General features: G+C 38.3%; 2 protein-coding genes across 2 annotated transcripts; one reads left to right on the top strand and one right to left on the bottom strand.

Annotated features, from left to right (window-relative positions):
* Positions 1–5,212: 5,212 nt before the first annotated feature.
* LOC139033014 (trace amine-associated receptor 7a-like) lies at positions 5,213–6,634 on the top strand. The gene has a single exon (XM_070461505.1). The coding sequence runs from the start codon at positions 5,241–5,243 to the stop codon at positions 6,285–6,287; it is 1,047 nt and encodes a 348-aa protein (XP_070317606.1). The 5' UTR covers positions 5,213–5,240; the 3' UTR covers positions 6,288–6,634.
* Positions 6,635–18,877: 12,243 nt separating this feature from the next.
* LOC110131618 (trace amine-associated receptor 6-like) lies at positions 18,878–19,912 on the bottom strand. Its single transcript, XM_020884377.2, has one exon. The coding sequence runs from the start codon at positions 19,910–19,912 to the stop codon at positions 18,878–18,880; it is 1,035 nt and encodes a 344-aa protein (XP_020740036.2).
* Positions 19,913–27,508: the final 7,596 nt, after the last annotated feature.

Here is a 27,508-nt window from a genome sequence, read left to right as displayed (position 1 = left end):
GATCAAAAACTTATTTTAGCTTCATTAACTTTCTAAAGATCTTGTCTCCAAATATAGTTATATTGCAAAATACTGAGAGTTAGCACTTCAACATATGAATTGGGGGTGAGGGGTCCTGATTCAGCCCATATCAGACAGTTCAGGCTTGAGGACATTATCTCAGGGTCTGTTTATTTACTGCTCTCCTGTGATCTACCTCCTCTGTATCTTCCTGGAGCTTTAGGAGCAGGAGGTAAGCCTCTCCTGCTTAACGGCTGGGAAGAATCTTATAATGTTCACTTGTAGTATTGTGGAAATAGTGATTCTGCTTTGGAATCAGGTATTAGTTACAGACATTATGAAGAAGTAGAAAATTGTGGGAAAAATTTACCAAAAAAAAAAAAAACCCCTGGTATAATGATTATTAGCTAATATAAAATCTGCATGTGAAAAAATTATCTATTATCACTAGCAGGGACCATTTCTGCATCAATTTCTCTCACTTGAAAACAATGTGTAATTCACATTCTCATTTTATTCTCAGCAGTTTCCTCACCTAAGTGTAGTCTGTAGTTACTTCTCCAGGATGTTGTAGGATGAAAAATTCTTTGCTTTTGCTGCAGAAAACCTAATATTAGAAAAAGCATAAACAATGTATAAATCTCCGACCCATGTCTCCTGTATCTCTTGTATTGCAGGCAGATTCTTTATCTGCTGAGCCATTGCGGAAGTCCAGTGTATTTTGTATAATGAAACCATTGGAGCACAAGTAGTGGTATGTAGGTCTTTCTCTTTTGGATTTTTCTGTCTTGTCATTCATTTGAAGTAATTTTTTCTCATTGGTTTTCATTGAGTCTTTTCAATGTTTTCAAACAAATACTGAACATTAATTATATACAAGTAAGTACCTGTGCAAGGATAGCTAAGGATTAAAAAAATATATTTTATCTAGTATTTTCCTCAAGGAAAATAATTTTGTGGGTAGTATGGACAATTCATTTTGAAACATATTTTTTGAGACTCAGGAAAGTATCACAGATCTAACTCCTATGAGCAGAGGATGAACCGCCATCACAAGGCTGGCACATGGTATTTGGTCATTCCTGTAACCTTGTCTTCTCACCCACATATGCGCCCATGGCCTGCAGGTTTAAAAGTTGTTAAAGCAACCTTACTTTTCAGTAGAAAGGACTTTTGAGGAATCCCCAAGCATGTTTGGACTTGTGTGGGCAAATAGAAGGGCACATTAGTTTGGGACTGTAGGATTAATTTCCATAAATGGAAGATTGGGCTTGGAAAAAGAGGAAGGCAACAAGTAGACCAGTAGCATCATAAAAATAAGTACATTTTCATGTTATCACTTGCTATCCTCAATACATCAGATTAACTGCAGCAGATTTTAAAAAAGGACATGCTTCCTATTTTTAAAGCACAGACAACACAGACAAAATTAAGTGAAAGAGTCGGATAATAGTTCCATTCAGTAAATGTCACACAGAATTACACTGTTACTAAATTAAATTGTAGATAGTCAGGCCAAAGGAAAATTAAAGATTTTAAAAATATTTACATATGGGTAGGAAAAATATTCTATTGTTATGTGTGATACCAAAATCTCTAGTACAATTCTGAATATGAAATTTCTTTTGAGCATGTAGTGAGTATGTGGAACTCAACAAAAGAAAAAGAAAACAAGAGAGCAGATTCTTTTATTCACTTCAGGAGAGCAGTAGCAGTGTTAGTCACTCAGTTGTGTCTGACTCTTTGCAACCCCACGATCTGTAGCCTGCCAGGCTCCTCTGTCCATGGGATTCTCAAGGCAAGAACACTGGAGTGGATTGCCATCCCCTTCTCCAGAGCATCTTCCTGACCTGGTGATTGAACCCAGGTCTTCTGCATTGTACACAGATTCTTTATCATCTGAGCTACAGGGAAGATCACTTCAGGATAGTCTTTGCTAAATATGACTACCCCAGGTTGGCTGATCATGGCTTTCTAATTACACAAGAATGTAATGCTTTTGTTGGTACCATATTATAACCTCCTTAGCCTTAGATGACTGAATTAGAGTTGGCAAAATGATTCCAGGAAAACTCATTAGTAGGTAGGTATTAATCTATAATATTATTACTTAAGAGAAAAATAACAAAGACACCAGATCATGTTAATACTAAGTATGAGAATGAAGCTCTTTGATCTTGCTTGAGTTCTATTCAAAGTTTTGATTGCTCATTGTTTCCATCTTTAATATGATAAAAATATATCTATCACTGAAATTCAGCATACACTGAGAGATGAAATTTTAGAAGCAATCTCTTTGGAGTTCAGTAAAAGACAAAATGGTCCAATATTATCACATTTTATAAACATTGTTTTATTGCTGTTGTTGTTCAGTTGCTAAGTCATGTCCAACTCTTTGTGATCCCCATGGACAGCAGTACACCAGATTCCCTGTCCCTCACTGTCTCCCTGAGTTTGCTCAAACTCTTGTCCATTGAGTTGGTGGTGTTATCTAACCATCTCATCCTCTGTCCCCCTTCTCCTCCTGCCCTCAATCTTTCCCAGCATCAGGGTCTTTCCAATGAGTCAGCTCATTGTGTCAGGAGGCCAAAGTATTGGAGCTTTAGCATTAGTCCTTTCAATGAATATGCAGGGTTGATTTCCTTTAGGATTGACTGGTTTGATCTCCTTGTTGTCTATGGGATTCTCAAGAGTCTTCTCCAACACCACAATTTGAAAATATAAATTCTTCAGGCTCAGCCTTCTTTATGGTCCAAGTCTCACATCCATACATGACTCCTGGAAAAACCATAGCTTTGACTATATGGACCTTTGTTGGCAAAGTGATGTCTCTGCTTTTATTATGCTAATTTGTAATAGCTTTTCTTCCCAGGAATAAGCATCTTTTAATTTCATGGCTGCAGACACCATCCATAGTGATTTTGAAGCCCAAGAAAATCAAGTCTGTCACCATTCCCATTTTTATCTTCTATTTGCCATGAAGTGATGGGACCAGATGCCAGGAACTTAGTTTTTGAATGTTGAGTTTTAAGCCAGCTTTTTCACTCTCCTCTTTCACCTTTCACCTCCTCTTCACTTTCTTCCCCCTAGGGTGGTGTCATTTGCATATCTGAGGTTATTTATATTTCTCCTGGCAATCTTGATTCCACCTTGTGCTTCATCCAGCCCAGCATTTCGCATGATGTACTCTGCATAGAAGTTAAATAAGCAGGTTGACAATATAGAGCCTTAATGTACTGCTTTTCCAGTTTTGAACCAGTCCATTGTTTCATGTCTAGTTTTAATTGTTGCTTCTTGAAGGAGGGCTTCTCATATAAAGCTTCTCAGGAGGCAGGTAAGGTGGTCTGGTATTCCCATCTCTTGAACAATTTCCCACATTTCCCACATTTGTGATCCACACAGTCAAATGCTTTAGCATAATCAATGAAGCAGATGTTTTTCTGGAATTCTTTTGCTTTTTCTGCGATCCAGTGGATGATGGCAATTTGATCTCTGGTTCCTCTGCCTTTTCTAAATCCCACTTGTACCTCTGGAAGTTCTCAATTCCCCGTTGAAGCCTAGCTTTGAGAGCTTTGAGCATTACCTTACTAGCATGTGAAATAAGCACAATTGTGCAGTAGTTTGAGCATTCTTTGGCATTGTCCTTCTTTGGGATTGGAATGAAAACTGACATTTTTCAGTCCTGTGGCCACTGTTGACTTTCCCAAATTTCCTGGCCTATTGAGTGCAGCACTTTCACAGCATCATCTTTTGAGATATGAAATAGCTCAGCTGGAATTCTGTCACCTCCACTAGGTTTGTTCATAGTAATGCTTCCTAAGGCCCACCTGATTTCACACTCCAAGATGTCTGACTCTAGGGAAATGACCACAACATCATGGTTATCTGAGTCTCTAAGATCTTTTTTGTACAATTCTTCTGTGTATTCTTGCCACCTCTTCTTAATCTCTTCTGCTTCTATTAGGTCCTTACCATTTCTATCCTTTATTGTGTCCATCTTTGCATGAACTATTGCTTTGATAACTCATTTCCTTGACAAGATCTATACAATAAATAAATATAAATGTTGTATGCATGAATGACTGGAATGCATTTGAATTTACAGATATCTTGCATGAATTACAGCTCATAAATTTTCTCCTACTAAAGTGTCTCTGACTTTTTATTCATCTTAAAGATAATTTTCTTAAATATCTCTCTTCAGTATATCCTGTACAATAGGTCCTTTTTGTGTAGACCTCTTCAGATACATAAGATCTTGTATTTTTAGTTAGCTAAGAATTTTTCCTTTTAGCAATGAATAAATTTTGAAATACATCAAATGGAATTTTGTATTTCATTGGATGATCATAGAATTTTAGTCTGCTAAAATGGTGAATTATGGTAATAGATTTTTAATTGTTAAAGCAAATTTCCATCCTTGGCATAGACTCTCATCAAGATGTATCATCTCTTTGTACGCTGTTAATTTTATTTTGTTTAGGATTTCTGCTTCGTTATGAGTGAGAGTGTTCATTCTTTTTTCCTTGGGTTTTGTATCCATGCTACTCTACATCAAACAATAAATTTTAATTGGAGATTATTAAGTGTAAGTTTCTTCTTCTTCACGACTTGCACCATAGGGACTCCGCTGTAGATGGTTTTGGATGTGGGATTTGGCTGTGCTTCCTTGGGGGGTTTTGGCATTAACTTTTTAAATAGTTTGGAGGTGGGTAGTAAAAGGTAACCTGTGCCTTTTGCATCTCCTGCATTGGCAGGCAGGAGTTTTACCACTGGCATCATATGGGCTTCCCTAAAAGGTAATGAATGAATAACAAATCAATACGCACCATGCTAACTTTGACAAAGAGGAACATCCCCCCAAACATCAGCCAGGTAATAAAAGATTGCTGATAAATTATAAGACGAGACATCTTTGGTGGGAAAAGAAAATTTGCAACAGATTTATCTGAAGTTAAATTATTATTCAATTTAGAAAATTGTTTCATGGTACATTTTAAGTATAAAAATACTACTTTTATATTCTAAAATTAAAATAAATTCAAATTCAATATTCAGTTACTTAATATGTTCAGAGATTAAAACTAACATAAATACATGACAGGTCATGCTATAATGTTTGGTAATTATAACAAAAATAATCAGTTCAGAGCTATCTTTTCTCTCCCACCAGGAAATAGAAAACTGCTCTATTTTATTTGATTGAAAAAGGGCAGAACTTCTGCAGATGTTTACGAGCTATGGGCAGCAGCATCATGAGCAGCAGCTCACCCGGCGTCGCAGCTGTGCTGCTCTGCTACGAGCACCTGAACGGATCCTGTGTGAAAACCCCCTACTCACCGGGTCCCCGCCTCATCCTCTACACGGTGTTTGGCTTTGGAACAGTGTTGGCTGTATTTGGAAACCTCTTGGTAATGATTTCCATTCTCCACTTCAAGCAGCTGCATTCTCCACCCAATTTCTTGATCGCCTCTCTGGCCTGTGCGGACTTCTTGGTGGGAGTGACTGTGATGCCCTTCAGCACAGTGAGGTCGGTGGAGAGCTGCTGGTACTTTGGGGAGAGTTACTGTCAATTTCACACTTGTTTTGATGGGTCATTTTGTTACGCTTCCATCTACCACTTGTGTTTTATCTCTCTGGACAGGTACATTGCCATCTCTGACCCCCTGGTCTATCCAGCCAGGTTCACTGTGTCTGTTTCTGGCATGTGTATTGCCTTCTCCTGGCTCTTTCCCATTATTTATTCTTTTTCTCTTTTTGGCACAGGAGCAAATGCAGCTGGACTGGAGGATCTAGTAAGTGCTCTCACCTGTGTGGGAGGCTGTCAATTTGCAATGAATCAAAGTTGGGTATTGGTGAATTTCCTTTTATTTTTCATCCCCACCCTTGTGATGATAGTTCTTTACTCCAATGTTTTCCTCATTGCTAAACAGCAGGCTAGAAAAATTGAAAGTCTGAGCAATAGGACTGGGCGATGCTCAGACAGCTACCAAGACAGAGTGGCCAGGAGGGAGAGGAAGGCCGCAAGAACGCTGGGCGTCGCAGTGCTAGCGTTTCTGATCTCCTGGCTGCCTTACTTCCTGGACTCCATCATTGACGCCTTCCTAGGTTTCATCACTCCCACGTATGTTTATGAAATACTGGTTTGGATTGCTTATTATAACTCAGCTATGAACCCTTTGATTTATGCTTTCTTTTATCCCTGGTTTCGAAAAGCCGTCAAACTCATTGTCACTGGCAAAGTCTTGAGAGAGAATTCCTCAACAGTAAATTTATTTTCTGGGTAAGTCTACATTTTAGATGGAGGAATTGATAGTAGATTCACAGTGAACACATGCTGGGTAGAAAATTTAGTCATATGTGTTTAAGGTCTTCTAATGTAAAATAAATTATGCTTCAAATTTGACCCAAACACTTAAATTCAGTTTCATCATCCTTTGGTATACAGCATAAAACCCTGTATGTAACGGAAACAGCATGACCTTGGAGCCAGAAACATGGCAATTTAACACCAATCTTGGGCTGCTTCCACTCTCTGAACATCACTGTATGTCTCTAGTTAATAACCTCTCCTTTGTAGCATTCTTGAGAAAATTTAAAAGAATATATAAAGAAAGTGAAAGTCGTTTGGTCATGTCTGACTCTTTGCCATCCCAAACTCTACAGGTCAAAATACTGAAGTGGGTAGCCTATCCTTTCTCCAGTGGATCTTCCCTACCCAGGAATCGAACTGGGGTCTCCTGCATTGCAGATTCTTTACCAACTGAGCTATCAGAGAAGCCGAAAAGAATGCATAGAGAAAATAAAAACCAACTACTATGTCTTTATTATTCTAAATCCTCCCTTTATTGCTTTATAATAGTTCAGACCTTGGTTACTAATTCTCTTTTTATTTTTGTGGTTGTAATACTTTTCCTTTAAAATGTACATGCAGCTGGGGAATACTCAGAGACATCCTGGCTCAGGGAGGGCAAAGTAGTGACTCCTCACTGTCACGGATTCAGATTTGTGGTCCAGAAATATGATCTCAGAGTCAGTAAAATCAACCCAGAGAGAAAGAGTGACTATAACATCCATTTAATTATTTACTATGGGAAAGGTGATTGGTGTCATTAACAGTAATTGATTATTCAGTAAGCTTCTTTATACTGATTAAGTCTACTCCTACAATTTCATTTTGGTTCCGAAATTTTACCAGTTAACATATGTTTGGAACATGGGTTTTAAGACTGTCACTCATGACTGTACTTTATCTTAAATTAATTTAATATTTGTTCACTTTTGCATTGTACCAAAATATTATTTTTTAAACATTTATTTTATTAAAGTATAGTGATTAGATGTACCAAAATTATTTATAAGGGCTTTCAATGATTCACATGAAATGTCTAAATTAAAAAACACCCAAAAGAATAGAAAAGTGAAATGAAGGAGATAAATGATGACAGAGAGGCTGGTAAACACATTTTGTGTGACCCACAGATTTGAAACAATTAATTTAAGCAATTCACATTGGATAAGTTAAGCTATTCACTTTGCATAACATTCACCAGCTTTTCAGACACAAAGACTTATTCTTGGTCCTAAGATTGGAGGGTCCCATACATTGAGTAAATTAATTGTTTGATTCTCTTCTAACTTTTGGTTTGTTGTAATCAGACATCAAAATTTAAAAATCAGAGAATCATATCTTTGGGGCAAGAGTGAATACATATCAAAATATTCTTGTTATTTTTCTTTAATTTCTTGCTTGATATAAATCAGAAATATATTAGCACACCATTTCTATTATTAAACAAATGCTTTAAACTGGTAATCCTTTCCTGAGACAGTGAAATTTTTCTGAATATACTATGCTTGAGTGAAACTCCCTCATCTTCATTTTATGATTAAAGATGATACAGACAATATAAAGGCACCCTAGACAGCTTAGTATTAGTTTATACACAACTCTTCCAACACTGAAAATCATCAATTTATTTTGATTTAATGCTTTCAATGTAGTAACTTTCTCTAATCCTGTGCCACAAGCTATAGAGAAATCATACCAACCATTTTAAAAATAGAAAAAGCTACAAAGTGCTTACAAAATCTGCTGAATATCTTAAAGCTTCTGGATTCGCATAAACACTTCTAGCATCTAGTTTAATACTTTTATACTTGTCTTTCTGTTTTTTAAGTCACTTTTCACATATATTTAACAAATGACTTAATTTTACTCCTTTCTTTCCCAGATCAACATATCATTCTATTTTGGTAAGTATTTCATAACTTTCCTTCTAAAAGCACAAGCTTCTGCTCATTTATGTGCATGAGTATATAAAAAAAATAATTCTTTATGCATCATAATGGTTATTGTGATATCCAAATTACAGACACTTCACACTTATTTTGTGGTTATTGGGATGTACCTCTGGAAAGAGCACCCCTCTTTGTCAGACATTTGGAGATGAAATCAGAGACAGAAAAATTTGCATACCAAGAAAATCAAGCTGATCACAGTTTCTTGGCCATTCAGTTGTTAGTCTACTGTGATAAATGTACAAAATAATAAAACTGAAGGTGACTTTGAGATGATCTATTCTGAACCATCCCTTTGAAATAATTAATTAAGTAATTTTAAATTTTTCTTGGCTGCACCGCATGGCTTACAGAAATCTCAGTTAGCCCATCAGGTTTTGAACTCAGGCCATGGAAATGAAAACATTGAATCCTAACCACTGGACCACCAGGGAACTCCCCATATTTAAATTTTTTTAATAGAGTAGCTCATAATTTAATATTTTTCATAATGAACTATAAATTGAACATATTTAAACTATGCAATTTGATAAGCTTTGACATTTGTAGACACCTATAAAATCACCACCAAGATCAAGACTGAACATTCATATCTCCTCAAAGTTTCTTCATGTCCTTTGCAATGTCCTTCCTGCTCCCCCCTACACACTCAACCCTCCTCCATCCCCAGGCAGCCGCTGATCCACGTTATGTCATGCTATGCTAGTTTGTACTTCTAGCATTTTATATAAATACAGCTATACCTTATATATACTCATTTTTGTCTGAATTATTTCACTCTGCATAGTAATTTGGAGAATAATCCATGTCAAAGCATGAATCAGTATTTTAGTCTTTTTTTCTTTGTGATATTGGAATAGCATTTCACTGTGTGAATTGAGCACAATTTGTTTGTTCATCGGACCTGTTGACTGAAGTTTGGTTTGAACCATCCCTTTCTAGATGCAGGTCACAACTTAAGTGACTTGAGCAAGATAGCCAGAGTCTCGTGAACTCACCGAAGTGGGCTTGGCCACCCTCCAGCAGGTGTCTGGCTTGATTGGGCCTTGCTGGGAAGCCAACAAATCTACCTTCATCCCCTCCTCACCCTAGTCTTAGCACAAGGTCTCCTTTCTAAGAACTGCCTCATCTCTACTCACTTAGATGTGGCTTGCCTGGTTCTGATGATCCATGACCATCTATTTCTTGCTCTATTTTACACTAATACAAATTTTATTTATAAATTTATTATATAATCATGTGTAATATTAATTATAACTTAATATAATAAAACATTTGTTATAATATATTGTGAAAAGTGAAAATGTTAGTCGCTCAGTTGTGTCTGACTCTTTGCGACCCCAAGGACTGTAACCCACCAGGCTTCTCTGCCCATGCAGTTCTCCAGGCAAGAATACAGGAGTGGGTAGCCATTTCCATCTCCAGGGGATATTCCTGACCCAAGGATTGAACCTGGGTCTCCTGCATTGAAGGTAGCTTCTTTACCATCTGAGCCACCATATTGTATATTATGGTATATAGAAATGTATATTATATATAATTATCCATTATATATTACTTCTTATTTGAGGCAAAAGGAGAAGAGGGTGACAGAAGATGAGATGGTTGGATGGTATCACCAATTCATTGGACATGAACTTGGGCAAACTCCGGGAAATAATGAGGGACAGAGAAGTCTGGCGTGCTGCAGTCCCTGGGGTCATGAAGAGTTGGTCATGACTTGGCAATTGAACAACAATTCCAAAAAGCTTAAAAACTTTTTTATAGGATTTCAATTATAGTTTTAATTTTCACAAGAGTTATGTTTCCAAAAATAAATTATCTTGCAACTTCAAAAATATAGCTCCATTGTCTTCTTGGACCTAGTGTACTGATGAGAACTTGGTCCCAGTATGGTATTTATTCCATTTTCATCAACTAGTTCTCTCTGGCCTCTGTTCCTAGGAACATTTAAGAACTTCTCTTTATACTTGTTTATATTTAGTGCCTGTATTTTTTGTTTTGTTTTGTCTCTTTGTAGTTGGTAGGCATTTGCATTTGGAGTTTAGATTATTTAGCCCAGAGAAAACTTTCTCTAGAATCATTTTTACTATTTTCTTGTGCTCATTCTTTGATTGGTTTTTTCTGGGATTAAGAATTTCTCCCAGGTCCTGTGGAAAGAATATTTCTCTTACCTTTCTTACAAACTTCACTGTGTTTAATGTGGGTTGTATTTTCTGTCCCTAGGGTTTTCCATCTGTTTGACCCTATCTCATTTTTATCTTTCAGGGATATTGTTTAGGGTATCTTACTGGGATTTCAGAAGTAAGTAAATTATAGGCTCACTTATCTTGACAGGGCTAATCTTTAGATGGTATGTATCAATTCAACCATTCCATTGTGAAAATGATGAAATGCTTAAATGCTGGTTGGTAAATATCTGTTGACCTGAGCCTCCTACACCTCTCAAGCCTTGACATGATCCAACAATGAAAGATCAATAGAAAGCAAAGGTGGGCGTCTCCACAGATTAACTACCTCTCAAAAGAGCATCCTTTCTGACCGGTCCTTGCTCATGTCTTAGCAGATTGACCTTTTCATGTTTTGAAATCTCAGCCCTAAATACTGACCCAGAAATCAAGTGGTCACTTTTAGAAGAGCACTTCATCAACAGTACATTTACTTTTGATCATGAAAACTTAAATAGGGGAAAATTAAGAATGTACTCAGAAGTGCTGAGTGATTGTTTAAATAATTATTATTTACTTTCTAAGAAATAAATGAGATTTCTGAAAATGTACAATGGGATGATGGGAAGAAGTTTTCAAATTATTCAGGAAAAGCATGAAGGAACAGAACTCTAGTCATTAGCTTCATCCTTTTTTCTAGTCTGATTAGGAAGTCTGGCCCATCGAATATGTCACTAGATTTGGGACAGCCTGAACTTGGTGCATAACAAACATAAAACAGCTTTACCATTTATCTCCTAGAGCAGGCAAATCTACTCTATTGATTCTCCCTTCTCCGTCTTTTAAGAACATTCTGGAAAGGTATTACTACTTTCCATTCAATTTCCAAAATTTATGAAGCCATGATAAGGTCTTTCTAATTCACAGTAAAGCTTTAAAATCACATCCTGTTAAGTCATCTTATCTTTCCTACCCCAGTCAGTGCCCTCCAGGCCTAGGCCTCTTCCTTTCACTCCCAGTGTCTGCTTGGAGCCCCAACCACCCTCCAGGATGGAAGAAGAATCAAGAGAATATTAATAAAGACATGAAAGCTGTTCTCATGCCTTGTAGAGTCATGGTCTTAATGACCAATGTCTTCATTGTGGCAGAAGCCCAACTGCAGGCTCAGTGATGAGGTATACATATGACTTCTTTTGGGGGAATTCACCGAAAGGTGAATTGTTAGGAACTGTTCAGTTCCCTAACGTGGGGTGAACCCCTCCAGGTGACCGCTCTTGACTTCTCCTTAGAATCTCTCCAGGCAGACTTTTCTTCTGGGGTTCTTTGTTCAGGAAACTACTCCAGTGAAGAAGGTACTGGCAAGATGATTCAAGCTGGGCTGCCTCTTTAAATCTGCTTCTTCAATTGCTTGCTGACCTGCTTTGTGTTTGTAAAAGTAATGCGTGCATGCTAAGTCACCTCAGTCATGTCCGACTCTTTGCGACCCTGTAGACTGTAGCCCACCAGTCTCGTCTGTCCGTGGGATTCTCCAGGCAAGAATATTGGAGTGGGTTGCTAGGCCCTTCTTCAAGGGTTCTTCCCCACCCAGGGATTGAACCTGCGTCTCTTACATCTCCTGCATTGGCAGGTGGGTTCTTTACCACTAGCACCACCTGGAAAGCCGTGAGCAGAGGAAAGTAGAAATGGAGAGAGATGCCTGGGACGAGAAATGGGCCAGTGGGGAGAGAAGACCATTCTGTCAATGATTCAGGTGCCAAAGACACATCAGTTTCGTGAGGTCTGGAGACCAGGGGGAAGGCAGTCTGGTTTGGCCCTTCCTCAGGCCTCCCACTTCAGGGTGCGTCAGGCATCTGTGACACATCCCACAGGACTTGAGGAGGAGGCTGGAAAGGCCAAACCAGCACTGATCACAAGGATGAGGCAGCTGGGGCGGGACTGCCTCCTGCAGGGATGCCTGCGGCCCCCAGATATGTGATGCAGGAGTGGGACGCTGTTAGAAGGTCATACACAGAGGTCGTGGCCACGGAGTGAAGGTTACAGGGAAACAAACTGAGCACAGAATGATTGCGCTCTTTTTCTTCTTCTCTTCTCTCTATGGGGTAGAGCAGAAAAGGAGGCGGGGTAAGGAATAAATGATCAGACTTGCCATTTCCCTAAAATCCACAGTTTTAAACTGAGGCTTGCCTAGTCTGGGTTCAGCGAGAATGCAGATACTTGATTTGATAGAGATCATGGGTTTAAATTAGTGTAGATCAAAATGGAAATTTTTAACACGCAGAGTGACTGGACAACTCTGGGGTCTGCCTGAGATCTAATGAAGGGATAAAGAAGGAAGATATGTTACCCACACTGGGCTGTGATGGGAGAAAATTAATTTTGTACAGTTTCTCACCCCCAAAGTATTCCATAAGCAGTTATACACATTTCTTTTTTTTTTTCCCATTTATTTTTATTAGTTGGAGGCTAATTACTTTACAATATTGTAGTGGTCTTTTGTGCCATACATTGACATGAATCAGTCATGGATTTACATGTATTTCCCATCCTAATCCCCCCTCCCACTTCCCTCTCCACCCCATCCCTCTGGGTCTTCCCAGTGCACCAGCCCCGAGCACTTGTCTCATGCATCCAACCTGGGCTGGTGATCTATTTCAAGTTATACACATTTCTAAGAAATACTTGTTAAATAGAAATGGACTGTATGGTGAATCAAGGTAAGAACTGATTCAGTTAGGCACCAACTTGAAGAATTGCTTAGACTGTAAATTAGATATATTGATCAAAGTGGCCAATGCCTATGGCTGTTTATTTATAGTCTAACACTCCGACCCTGCTTTGTGTTTGGTTACCTCTCGACTCTGATCCGAAGAGACTAGAGTACAAAATATGTCTCTCCCCTTCTCATTAGCAAGCTCCTGACTTTGCACTGGAAAGACCACAGAGCATCATTAATGCATCTTTCTCCCACTTTCATCATAACTGAGGAATATCTCACATTCTTAGCCATTGGGGAATTTGTTTATTAGACAGAATTTAATTTGAGGAATGTCTTAGAGAAGTTCAAAGCCTATAAACAAAGGTCCAATGTAGATATGAGACTGAAAACTGTAGATGATGCAAGACAACAGAAGTTTGACTCCAAATCCTGCCTAGTGTTAGTCTATAATCCCCTGAGAAACTTGACTGCTGCCTAATCTTGATCTTTATCTGATGAAATGCATTTACCTAAAGTGGTCTTATGAAGGCCTTAGGAAGAGCCTCCAATTCACATCTCATCTCAACATGACACGAATTCTCTTTAGAGGTTAACCCCAAAGATGAAAGTGTAAAAGAACCTAGATTCCTTTAATATACCTGAGTTGTAGCAAAAAAAAAAAAAAAGTGGAAAAATGCAGGACAATTCTTTCCTTCTCAGGTTGCTTTTCCTATGCAGCTGGTTTCTTGGACTCCTCCTTCCCTGGGAGCATGTTAAGTTTAGTCCTCCTCATTGTTACTTCACTGAGTGTAATGTTTGAAATCGACCAGTGTTGCCCTGGTTTGTCTGAGGGGCATAATAAAAGGCTTACCTGCTGAAAACACCACCTTTGCTATTAAAAATACTAATATTAGGAAATTGGTTCCAAGAAATTTGGGCTTCAGAATTAAAAATTGATAAAAATTAGGGGAACCAAGAGATAATTACCCAATTTTAACTTGCCAAATAACGATAGGCAGCAATAATAGCTGTGGGAACAATGTTCATGCCCTTTCCCGTAATTTTATAAAAGTGATTTAATACCCAAAATCAGGAAGAACATAATCTCAGAAGAAACAACAATCTTGTAAATTGAATAAACTTTCCATTATGAGGCACGTGCCTCATTGTTCTTTTTTTCCCTCATTTCTTCCTTCTGACCAATGAAAAGTTTGCCATAGTTCAGCACTGATTCCCAGACTGGCATTTCAACATAACTGAATTAAGATTAAAAGACAGCATTACAAAGAGTAAATACTGAGGTATAACTTTACACACATGTTTCCTTCTATGTAGGTTCTCTGTAACTTTTAGGAACCTGGTCTTCACCTGAGGACTCTGCTCTTTAGTGGCAGAGAGAATGATGGGGCATCCTCTGTACTCCTCGTGGTGGTGGAGCATTCACCCTCCATCCTACCCAATCCCCCCAAGGTCATCACACTGTGCCAGTCTTGCCTCTCTCCCATACCGTCAACACATCCTTCTTTCTATTTTTGCTCCTTAATTTTAATACCCAGCACTCTGTCATTCTCTCTAGTTCTACTCTCAGTACTTATTATACTTAAAACATAAACACTTGCTATATTAAGTTCTATACCATGTGCTTTAGAAATGTTTACCTCAATAGTCATCACAGTAAGCCTCCAATGGAGCTAGTATTATTATCCCCATTTCACAGCTGAGAATACTGAGGCCAAGGAGGTTACAAAGTTAGGGAGAGTCTGGAGACAGTCCTAGCAGACTGAGTGGACTCTGTGTTCTGTCCACACACTAAAGCTGCCTCCATAAAATTCTTTCCTTTCAGGATATCACTGCCACCCTACCTCAGCTGTAACCTAGGACTTATAATCTACAAGCTACAATCTTTTATCTGAAACCCTTGGGACTTCTGGAAATTGGAATTTTTTTTTTTAATTGAAAAAGGCACTTCTGTTAAATATTTTGAATGTACTCGTGAAGTATGTGAAGCATTTTTCATCAACACTGTTATCTCTGCAGCAAAGCATGAACCTTCGGACAGGCTGGTCAGAAATAAAAACTAGAAATAACTTCATGTCAGTGTTTGTCACCGAATTAATCAGACACTAACTTCCAATATTCTTGCTTTTGGAATTTCAGGATGTGGACCTATACCAAACCCCGAAATCTCTCCAATTTGGGTATCTGATCCCTGACGCCTGCCTTTCAGTCTCACTAGCTCTAGAAAGCCAGCTACAAATCACTGTTTACCTTTCACTTCCTCTCACTTTTCTTTCATCACTTGCCTCCTCACCCACCTTAAATATCAGCAACCATCATTCTAATCATTCCTTAGAAGTTGAAGTTGGAAGAAAAGATTCTGCATTTATTTTATTTTGTTAATGATTATCTATCAACTATCAAGTACTTCACCATACCATGTTATTGGTTACTATATAGTAACTCAGCTCCAACTATAACTTAAGTCCTTTTCCCACCTTATCTAACTCATACAGCCCTATATGGAGGTAATACTATTCCCATATTAGGAGCAAAAAATCTGCAGCTGGAAGAGGTTATGGAAGTTGTCCAAGGTCACAAAGCCAGGACTTGTCCTTAGCACTTTCTGATTCAAACCCCTGTGCAAGGATTCTCTAGAGACTCCGCCTTCCTGTATTAGAAGATGAGATCTCCCCCATCTTATACCCAAAACATCTACTATTACTGTTTATCACTTTTCAAGAAATGACATAAAGAGCAGAAATGAAACACAAATAGAAGTTAGAAGAATGACTCTTGGTAGCATCCACAGCTTCTGAATACAGCTTCTGATTAATGTTAAAGAGGAAGAGTTGGAGGATCGTAAAGTACTGCTACCAAAAAAAAAAAATGTTTTAAGCACTTTAACAACACTGAGATATATTATAACACCTAAAATATTTACATCACTTTAAAATATGGTCTCTTAACTCTTCCCATGCAGCTACTATTTAATTTCATTCGATAAGAAGATAATATATCAGAGATACATACTGAAAAGATAGTCACCTACAATGAAAGAAATAAACACATAAACCTAACCCAAATACATAGATAAAAATAGAGAAGTATATGGTAATATCAATTTTCATATATTTATTTCATCACAAATATTGAACCTAAAGAGATAAATTATAAATTAGATCCCCCATACACATACACTGTCCATTATACATCAAGTTAGACCTTGTACAAGCATATAGAGGTATATATAAAATATATATGGGGGGCATATTGCATATGCTGTTTTGTAATCTGAGTCACAGTTTTATGGTTTTGTTTTGAGTCAAAAAATAGATTGTGGTTGTCTTTTTATGTGAACTGATACAGAACTTCTCAGAGCTTTTTATCGGCTTTGTAACATTCTGCTGCATAGGTGGACCATATATACTTAATTTATCCCACATTGATCTACATTCTTCTCCAGTTAGTAATTGAGAGGTATACAATGAATAACCTTATCATGTTTGTTTACTTGCCTGACTCTTTTCTTAGGATTACTTCCCAGAAACAGAATTATAGAGTCAAGTGACATAGATAATTTGAAATTTTACATAAATATCTTAATCTTTCTCAGAAAGAAAATCCTAAATTATATTTCCCTTAAATGTATATAAGCATGCTCAGCTCTCATGAGAGTGCTCATTTCCCACTCTCTAATTATAAAAGATATTATTGAGTCATTTAAAGTTTGCCATTTTGCAATCTGAAACTCTATTATATTTTTTAGCATTATTTGATTATTTGCACACTTGACCTGTTAATGTATTTATTAGCCACATCTCTGTAAAATTGCATATTTATTTGTTTAGTGGGATGTTTGTCTTTATCTGTCTGTTTTGTAAAAGGCTTTTACATTTTTTTTTAACTTCCCAGACCAGAAATTGACCCCCTATATTGGAAGGATGGAGTTTCAACCATGGTTAAAACATGGTTTCTCTGGACCACCAGAGAAATCCAAGCTTTTAAATTTTCAAGTTACTAACACTTTTTTCATCATGAGTGCCACCAATAGCTAAGTTTGTCTTTTTTTCTTTGTCATGGCTCTATATTTTTTTTAAGTTTAAAAAATGTAGTCCATATTTTCTATTGTGATTCCACCAATTCAAACTATAAAAACTATGCTATCTTCTAGCCTCTTAACATCTGGTTTTGTGAACTACGTGACACAAAATACTTAAGACTTTTTCAAGAAATTTTATACCACATCAACATTTCTAAATTATCCATTTTTCCTAATAACATAAATGACAGTGTCATTTTTAACACGGACAATGTAGAAACTCGAAAGAGTTTATAGGAAATAAATGACAGGAAATTGCCCTCTGTCGACTCTGGAAGTTAAAACTAAAAACCTCACGGAATAAGAAAACTATGACATAAAATGATAACTACTATTACGGTAATTTCACCATTTGTTCATAGTTTTTCCCACAGTTACAAAGTATCCTCCTAATTGCAAAATCTGAGCATCGCACTGAGTTTGAGATGGCTGATGTGTGGGTCTAGAGGCCTTCAGGATGTCCAGAAATACCAGAATTCAAGAAGAACACTGCTCACAATGAAAGTAAACTGAGTCCAAAGAAAGACAAGGAATGCATGGCACCACCAGGGAACACAGAACGAGGAAACTTCTGAAGGTGAAGAAAAGGTAAGCTTGGTAGAAAAGGCGTGGCAGGGAATCAAGGCCTGAAGAGAGAAATAATTAACTCACAGAACAGAGTAGGTGCTCAGATTCTAGGAAACTGGAAAATATGACCGCTTTGTCAACCATGAGTTAAGAAATATATTTCTATCAGATGCTCAAGGAAGTTCACATCACCAAGAAGGTAAAGTATAAAGGTGATGCTACTGAAACTGAGGTCCCATCTCTCTTCCCCAGTTTAATATGCCACTTTCAAGCACTGCATTTCATGCCATAGTTATTGGCAAACTCCCAATATATCACCAAATTAACTTCAAAATTTTCAAATTATTGATATGAAATTTATGATTATGGAGATATTAATTTTTATGTTTGGTGAACTCTTCTTTAATATTGGCCAATTTGATAAGTTATATTGCCAAAAAAAAAAAGCAATAGCCCAGTGAAAGTCATCATAGAGAAGTTTTTGACAAGTTGGAAGTGAATGAAAGTTTCTGTAAGGAAAAGAGGAAAAGAAATCAAGAAAAAGACATTTTCAGGTTACAAAGGGAAGAGTCAATGGAATAGAAAGAAAACAGAAGGAGGAAAGTGTCAGCTACATTCCACCTTTCACCTCTGGCTTGCAGGCATTCATTACTCACTCACCTTCAGTGTCAGCAACATCATCCTACTCAGGCCTTAGAAGTGAAGTTATAAACTGGAAGGAAAGATCCTGTACTTGTTTTATTATTTTTGCTAATGGTTATTATATCTCTAACTGTAATATGCTATACTAACGTGTACTATTCTATATTATTGGGGTACAGAGTGAGCTCTACTGTAGATAACACATAGGGATTTAACATTTATGAGTCAAATATTTTGGAGAAGCAACAGGAAGTGAGCATCCCAGCAAGACTGAAACATACTGACTTTTCCAATTAAATTGGAAAAGCAATCTGCTTTCTCTTCAGTAACAGTCTTATTTGATTTTTAAAAATTCATTTCATTTAGAAAATGTAAAGATATCTTCAACTTCCTCAACCCAATGGCTTACATTTGTTCAGAGAACAAATTCAGGCTTGCAGAACTATTCTTGAAAACCTGACCACTCACAATAACTTTGATGGCTTTCCTAAACCAAGGGTAAAATAAAGCATAGATCAAAGGGTTCATGGCTGAGTTGTAATAAGCACACCAACAGCAAATCTCATAAATATAGGCCGGGGTTATGAAGCCCATAAAGGCGTCGATTAATGAGTCAATGCTGTATGGTAACCACGAAATCATGAATGCTATGACCGTGATACCCAGGGTTTTAGCTGCTTTTCTCTCTCTCTTGGCCACTCTGGATTTGTAACTGTCTGACGATGACTCTGTTCTGCTACTAGTATTTTCAATTTTTTTAGCCTGTTGTCTGGCCACAAGAAAAATATTACTGTAGAGAATTATCATAACAAGGGTAGGTATAAAGAAGGACAGAAAATCTATCAACACCCAGGTTTGATTTACAACTGTCTGACAGCCTCCTACACAGTTGAGGGCCCTAGACAATTCCTCAAGCCCATTCTCATGGGCACCCGTATAGAACACGGCACCACTGTAAGTGATGGGCAGGATCCAGGAGATGCTGATGCAGACCCCTGACACAGACACTGTGAACTTGGTGGGATAGACCAGGGGGTCAGTCACAGCAATGTACCTGTCGATGGAGATGAAGGACAGGTGGAAGAGAGAAGAGTAACAAAATGCTGTGTCAAAGCAGGTGTGAAAAGTGCAGAAAGTTCGCCCAAAGTACCAGCAGCTCTCCACGGACCTGACCATGCTGAAGGGCATCACAGTCACTCCCACTAGAAAGTCTGCACAGGCCAGAGAGGCGATGAGAAAATTGGTTGGTGAGTGCAGCTGCTTGAAATGCAGGATGGCAGTCATCACCAGGAGGTTTCCAAACACGGCCAGCACAGCCCCAAAGCCATACACCATGTAGAGAATCAGGCGGGACGCGGGTGAGTAGGGGGTTTTCACACAGGATCCGTTCAGGTGCTCGTAGCAGAGTGGCACAGCTGTGGTGGGGGCCAAGTTGCTCATGATCTGCTCTTACATCTGGAGAATTCTGTCCTTGATTTCACGGACTTTGAATGCTTCTGAGGGAAAAACATACAGTAGGATGCCTGAGGAAATTATCACATATTAGTACTATTGTTTTTCAATTTTCCATTTTTTTTTTAACTAGAAATCTCAATTGTGTTCAATAGCAAAATAAAATACAAAAACTTACATTGGCCAATATCACTAGGGGTTAGTTTTGACTAATGCTTAGTTCCCTTAATTTGGTAAAGTCCTAAATATTTTTAGATGTTTTACCTCCAAAGTTCCTCTTTTCAACAGGGAGTGATATGAGAAGTAATTCTAGACTGAAAGCATCATCTCCTGTTAGGTTTCTCTGCATTACTGCCTAGAGCACACAGTCCTCCCAGATAAATAAATGCCATCTATAGGAAAATCCCTAGATGGAATCCCTGTAGAGCAACATGTGAATTTGGAAGATTATTTTCACGAGTAATTATTAAGACAGTTATTCTACAAAATGACTCCTCGCATAAAGTTAGTCAAAGACTTTTTTTCTTCTTAGACTTGAAATCTTCCCCTATTTGCACTTCTGCTCTGGACACTTTCTTGAATTTTTATTACAAAGATAAAATAGGGTACAAAAAAAATAGGGTACAAGCAGTGAAAATTAACACTTGTTTTTTTTTCTCCAGTGAAGAATCAGTTCTGCATCTTCACTGGACACCCACAAACAACAAAGAGAACACACACTGGGAACAACTTGCAATGAAAGCACTAGAAGCACCATTCGTTGTGTTTAGACACACCCTCCTTTCTGAGCTTCTACTATAGTTAGCGCTGGTAGAGAAAAGATGGTTGTCTTCTTAGGATATTGTCACTGGAAGCAGACTGCAATGTCTCTCCATCCATGTGAGAAATGGGTGTAAACCCTCTGCACTGCTGCTGTGGGATGCTCACAAACAGAAGACTTCCCCTTCCCTCTGTAGTGGGTTCCATGTTATCCCCGCCCCAACCCTTGCAAAGGAAATGTCCATGTTCTAACCCCCAGAACCAGATCTTCTTTGGAAAACAGGCCTTCATGGATTTAATAAACACATCATCCTGTACTATGTTCAAGGGCCCTAAATCCAAGAGCAGTGTCCTTCTAAGGGACAGAAGTTGAGAAACAGGGAGAGTAGAGAAGATGGTCCTGTGCAAATGCAGGCAGAGAATGGAATGATGCCACCACAAACCAAGGAATGCTTGGAGCTTCCAGAAGCTGGAAGAGATAGAGAATGACTCTACCCAGAGCCAGGGCAGGGGAGCATGGCCTGTCAATACCTTGATTTCAGACTTCTAGTCTACAGGACTGTGAGAGAATACATTTCTGTGAGAGAATAGTGCCGGCAAGATTGTGGCTGTTTGTTATGGCAGCCCTAGGAAACTAAGACACTCTCTGGGATGATTTTCATTAGAATGCTTGGCAAGGAAGAAATTATAGCAAAGTATCAAAGGGTGAAAATCAATACAAGTCATTAAAAAACTGGATTCATAGCTTTGAAGGCAAGTTGCACATAATGAGAGTGTCTATGGTCAGACATTTAGCAGTCATCACCTGATACTGTACGTATAATTATGTTCATTTTAAACAAAATATTTTTAGAGGAGTTTTAGGTTCAAAACAAAGTTGTGTGGAAGGTACAGAAAATTCTAAATCCAGCTTGAACATCTGGAAGTTTTCAGTTCATGTACCATTGAAGCCTGGCTTGAAGGATTTTGAGCTTTGCCTTGCTAGCATGTGAAATGAGCGCATTTGTGCAGTAGTTCACCATGTGTATGTACACATCTTCCTTATCCATTCATCTATAGAGAGACAGCAGTGTTGCTTCCATGTCCTGGCATTGGAAGCATGGAGTATTAACCACTGGACCACCAGGGCCTCCTTTCATTCTCCTCATGGTGCTGAGTGTCAGAGCCACCACCCACCATAAGGTCAGCCAAGGTCAGAGAGTTGATGACGAGCTGAGCCGGAGAGGACAGCTGTTTGGACTGAGACCAGTGAGTAGAGCTGCTCATACTTCACAGAGCTTTATTATCAATTGCATTATTATTTTGAAGAGATCTTCTGTTATTCTGCTGTCATTGAGTTTGATTTCTACTGTTTATGTCATTTCTGGAAAAGTAATGAGCTACAACACACAAGTTTGGTATAAGCTATTGGGGGAGCCCATCTTCTAAGTTGGGAAGACAATTTCCCTAGAGAATGACTGTACAGGGGTTTGAATCAGAAAGTACCAAGGGTAAATCCTGGACTTGTAATCTTGGCCAGTTTACCTGAACTCTCCTGACATCAGATTGCTCAGCTCTGATTTGAGAGTGATAATACCCACCATAAAGAACTGTGTGAATAGAGGTAAGGTAGGAAAAGACCTAACTTATGCTTAAATGCAATTAATTTCTCTATTACATTACCAATAATATAGAGTAATACAGGTTAGCATAGCATAGTAGAGTTAGAGATATAATAACCATTAGCAAAAATAATAAATAAGTGCAGGATCTTTCCTTTCTGTTTATAACTTCACTTCTGAGGACTGAGTAGGATGATGGTGCTGACACTGAAGGTGGGTGAGTAATGAATGCCTGTAAGCAAGAGGTGAATGCTAGAATGCAGTTGGCTTCCTAGAGCAAGTGAGCTGGAAAGACTGCTGCCAGTGATTAGACACCCAAATTGGAGGGATTTCAGGTTTTAGTACAGGTCCATATTCTAAAATTCTAAAATCTATAACATTGAAAATTTGTGTCTAATTAATTTGTTGACAAACACATGAGGCTATTTCTAGTGTTAATCTTATCAGTCTATCTGAATATTCATGCAGATACATTAATATTGTTTTGACTATCTGAGTATTGATGCAGAAATAATGCATTGATGACAAGTGCTTCATACAATCCACTGGTATATTCCAAATATTTAATGGATAGGCCTTTTAAATGAAAAAAAAAAAAAGAAAAAGAGTCTGATTTCTAACAGTCCTAGGGGTTCCAGATAAAAGATTGTATCTAGTAAATTACAATCCTAAGTAAGGACAGAGGCAGGATGCATGTGATATTCTAGAAGGAGAGAATTTCTAGAAACTGTGAAGCAGATTAGTGCATGGTCAAGAGCACAAACTCTGGATCCAGTTGTCCCAGGATTGAATCCAGGCTCTCCCCAACTTCATAACTGGCCCAGGCCTCAGTATTTTCAGCTGTGAAATGGGGATATAATTTTACCTTCAACAAAGAGTTAGTACGATGATTATTAGGCTTAGTATTGCTAAAGCACATGATTCAGTATTTAACAGAGCAAGTGTTCACACTTTAAATGTTTTATACATATATGTATGTATAAGTATATATATAAGTATTATAATTCTGAGAGAATGACTGAGTGCTCAGAATTAACATTAAGGTGCAAAAAGGAAGAAGGACCCTGTGCCAGTGTTGACAATATTGGAGGGAGGCAAGACTGGTACAATCTGATGACCTTTGGGGGTTTCTGGGAGGTTGGGGGGGGTGAATGTTCCACCACCATGAGGAAGAATGCAAAGGATGCCCCCTCACTGCTGTGAAAGAGCAGAGACCTCAAATGAAGACCAGGCTCCTAAAAGGTGCACAGAACCGACACAAAAGGAAATATGTTTGTAAAGTTAAATCTCAATATTTATTCTTTGTAATGTCTTTCAATCTTAATTCAGTTATGTTGAGATGCCAGTCTGGGGATCAGTGCTGAACGAGGTCAAACTCCTTATTGTTCAGAGGAGAGTGAGAACAATAAGAACAATAAGATGCGTGTGTCATATTGTTTGTTCAATTTACAGAACTGCCCTTTATTTTTTTTATTTTTTATTTTTATTAGTTGGAGGCTAATTACTTTACATCATTACAGTAGTTTTTGTTATACATTGAAATGAATTAGCCATGGATTTACATGTATTCCCCATCCCAGTCCCCCCTCCCACCTCCCTCTCCACCCGATCCCTCTGGGTCTTCCCAGTGCACCAGGCCCAAGCACTTGTCTCATGCACCCGACCTGGGCTGGTGATCTGTTTCACCCTAGATAATATACATGTTTCAATGCTGTTCTCTTGAAACATCCCACCCTCGCCTTCTCCCACAGAGTCCACAAGTCTGTTCTATACATCTGAGTCTCTTTTTCTGTTTTGCATATAGGGTTATCATTACCATCTTTCTAAAGTCCATATATATGTGTTAGTATACTGTAATGGTCTTTATCTTTCTGGCTTACTTCACTCTGTATAATGGGCTCCAGTTTCATCCATCTCATTAGAACTGATTCAAATGAATTCTTTTTAATGGCTGAGTAATATTCCATGGTGTATATGTACCACAGCTTCCTCATCCATTCGTCTGCTGATGGGCATCTAGGTTGCTTCCATGTCCTGGCTATTATAAACAGTGCTGCGATGAACATTGGGGTGCACGTGTCTCTTTCAGATCTGGTTTCCTTGGTGTGTATGCCCAGAAGTGGGATTGCTGGGTCATATGAGAACTGCCCTTTATTCTTAAATAATCTATTTCTTATATATTGATATGAAAACACACTTTTCTTCTGTGAAATTCTGCCAAAACATAAAGCTGTCCCTGCTACGGTTGCTGCTGCTGTCTATGATGTCCTGAGTTGGCAACGTTTATATTTGGCAAGTATCTGCTGGTTCCTTGAATTTTTTTTTTTTTACAAATTTTCTTATTTTTGAAACCCAGGTTTCTAAGAACTACCATTCTGAGATATTAGTCTTTTTAATAACAAAGGTGGTATTTTTGCATAAAATAACCCTCAAAATAAACCAGGGCAGCCTCTGGTCAATTCCAAACTTTTGAGACAGTGAAATGTCTTCCAATAGAAGCAGGTATCTGAGAAATCAACTACATAGAAAAAGTAATATCTAATGTCGACTATGAAAAGAGTTGTGCTGAGTCTTTCTACATTGTTTTTGTTACTCAGAAAAACCTATTAGAGGAATCTATGCTATTTGCTATTCCAGTGTTTGGCTCTCTGCTATATTCCACAAACAGTGGGACGTCCACCTTAGAGGTATTCATATGAAGAGCTGGTTATCTTCCTCTGAGGAGCACACATTTGGGGAGAGAGGGGGACACAATATACCCAACAGATCATCAGAAAGCAGAAAGCAGTGTAACAGCCAAATGAACAAAGTGGTTCCTAAGAAGGCAGAGGCTATGTAGATACACATTTCCAATCTCTATTGTTCTAGCTTTTCATTCATGAAGAAAATGAAGACACACTTTACCAGGTGGTGCTGGGACGTCCCGGGTGGTCCAGTGGCAAAGCCTCTCCATTCCCAATTCAGGGAGCCTGCTTTCAGTTCCTGGTCAGGGAACTAGACTCCATATGCTACAACTAAGATCCAGTACAGTCAAATAAAATAAAATAAATAAAAAATAAAATTATAAAGTACTGTAAATAAATGAGCTATTAAAGGAGCACAAGATTTGAAAATATAATCATTCCTTGTCATAATAATATATGATATCCATTAAAAAATTGTTTGCAATTTGGAAATTCATAATACTCAGGTGCCTTGAAATGTTTTGAAAGTAGAAGTCTTGCTGTGGAGAAGAGGCTCAAAGGAAGTAAATAGTTATTAATAGAAACAACAAGATTGTTTGTATTTGTTTGATGGGCAGACCAATCCTGCCATTGAAATTAAGATGCAATTTACCTAAATGATCCTCCCTTCACCCTCAGAGGGGGGAACCTCATACAGTAAAATATATAATGAAGAAATGTAGGTTGAAATGATATGTCACAGGAAATCGGTTATTCCCACCAGTGTCCCCATATCTCCAAAGAATTTTGTTTAGCCTTTCCTTTATGATGGCTGAATTTTTCCTTTGAAATAATTAGTACAAAGTTTGTTTTCATATTGCTCCCAATGACTTGATGGCAGTGGCTGGGCCACATCAGGGGAGAAAATTTAGTTACTGGTTATTTCATTTAATTTCTGACTCCCTGGATGTGAATACTGGCTCTGTGTGTGTGTGTGCGTGTGTGTGTGTGTGTGTGTGTGTGTGTGTGTGTGTGAGAGAGACAGAGTATGTGTGTACGCACACAGTCACATCTCACTCTTTCCAGCTCCATGGAATGTAGGCTGGCAGGTTCCTCGGTTCATGAAATTTTCCAGAATACCTGACTAGGTTGTCAGTCCTTACTCCAGGGGATCTTCCTGACCCAGGGATCGAACCTGCATCTCTTGTGTCTCCTGCACTGGCAGGCTGATTTTTACCACTAGCAGCACCTGGAAAGCCAGAACACTGGCTCTATTGTTTAATGAATATGCCATCTTGGGCATGAGATTCACTTTTTTATACCCCAGGTTCCTCACTTATGATGTAAAACAATAATAATAGAGTAATAACACTCCCTTGCACACAGAGCTGTTGTGAAGCCTGAGTGGGGAGGTAAGGTGGTCCCAAGGACACAGTGAAAGAGCCACGACTTAGACAAAGCACTCTTAGGTTTAGATGGCTTTTATCACTGTACCCTGCCAACTCCAAAGCTCATGTGTTACACACCAGAAACACTCAGTAAGTGTTCGCTGAAGCAAAGGCCCATAGACTAGTCCACACAGAGCCAGAGTAAACTACAGAAGAGAGAGATGAGGGCAAGTGCTTGTTGTTTTCTTAATAAGGAAGTTCTAAAATATTTATAATTATAGACAGAATAAAATGTTGACCTAGGAAAGGAAGTGGTAAAACTAAATGTTTGTCTAATATATGTGAAAGTCTACTAAAACAAAAGAAAGACAAGTATAAATGCATTAAACAAGATGTTAGAGTGCTCATTTGAATCCAGAAGCTTTAGATATTCAGCAGACTTTTAAACTTTGATTTTAGCTTTTTCATTGTTGAAATGAGGAAGTACGGTTTCTCTATCTCTGGTGGCACATGATCAGAGAAAGTCACTGCACTGACGAAGGCACAGTGGTATCTGAGGACGGTTCACAAATAGTGAGGAAAGAAGAGACGCGAAAAGCAAAGGAGAGAGGGAAAGATATACCCAACTGAACGCAGAGTCCCAGGAATAGCAAAGAGAGATGAGAAGACCTTTTAAAATGAACAACGCAAAGAAACAGAGGAAAACAACAGACTGGGAAAGACTAGAGATCTCTTCAAAAAACAGGAGATATCAAGGGAACACTTCACACAAGGATGGGCACGATAGCGGACAGAAATGGTAAGGACCTAAGAGAAGCATAAGATATTAAGAAGAGGTGGCAAGAACACGCAGAAGAACTATATATAAAAGGTCTTAATGACTCAGATTAACCACAATGGTGTGATCAGTCACCTAGAGCCAGACATCTGGAGTGAGAAGTCAACTGGGCCTTAGGAAGCATTATGAGGAACAAAGCTAGTGCAGGTGATGGAATTCTAGCTGAGCTATTTCAAATCCTAAAATATAATGCTGTGAATGTGCTGCATTCAATATGCCAGCAAATTTGGAAAACTCAGCAGTGGCCACAGGACTGGAAAAGGTCAGTTTTCAAACCAATTCCAAAAAAGGGCAATGCCAGAGAATGTTCACCAAAGAATTGTACTACCATACAA

This window comes from Odocoileus virginianus, chromosome 34 (assembly GCF_023699985.2).
Source record: "Odocoileus virginianus isolate 20LAN1187 ecotype Illinois chromosome 34, Ovbor_1.2, whole genome shotgun sequence".
NCBI lineage: Eukaryota > Metazoa > Chordata > Mammalia > Artiodactyla > Cervidae > Odocoileus > Odocoileus virginianus.
Note: the sequence above shows the minus strand (reverse complement) of the source record. Positions and strands in the feature narration are given on the sequence as shown.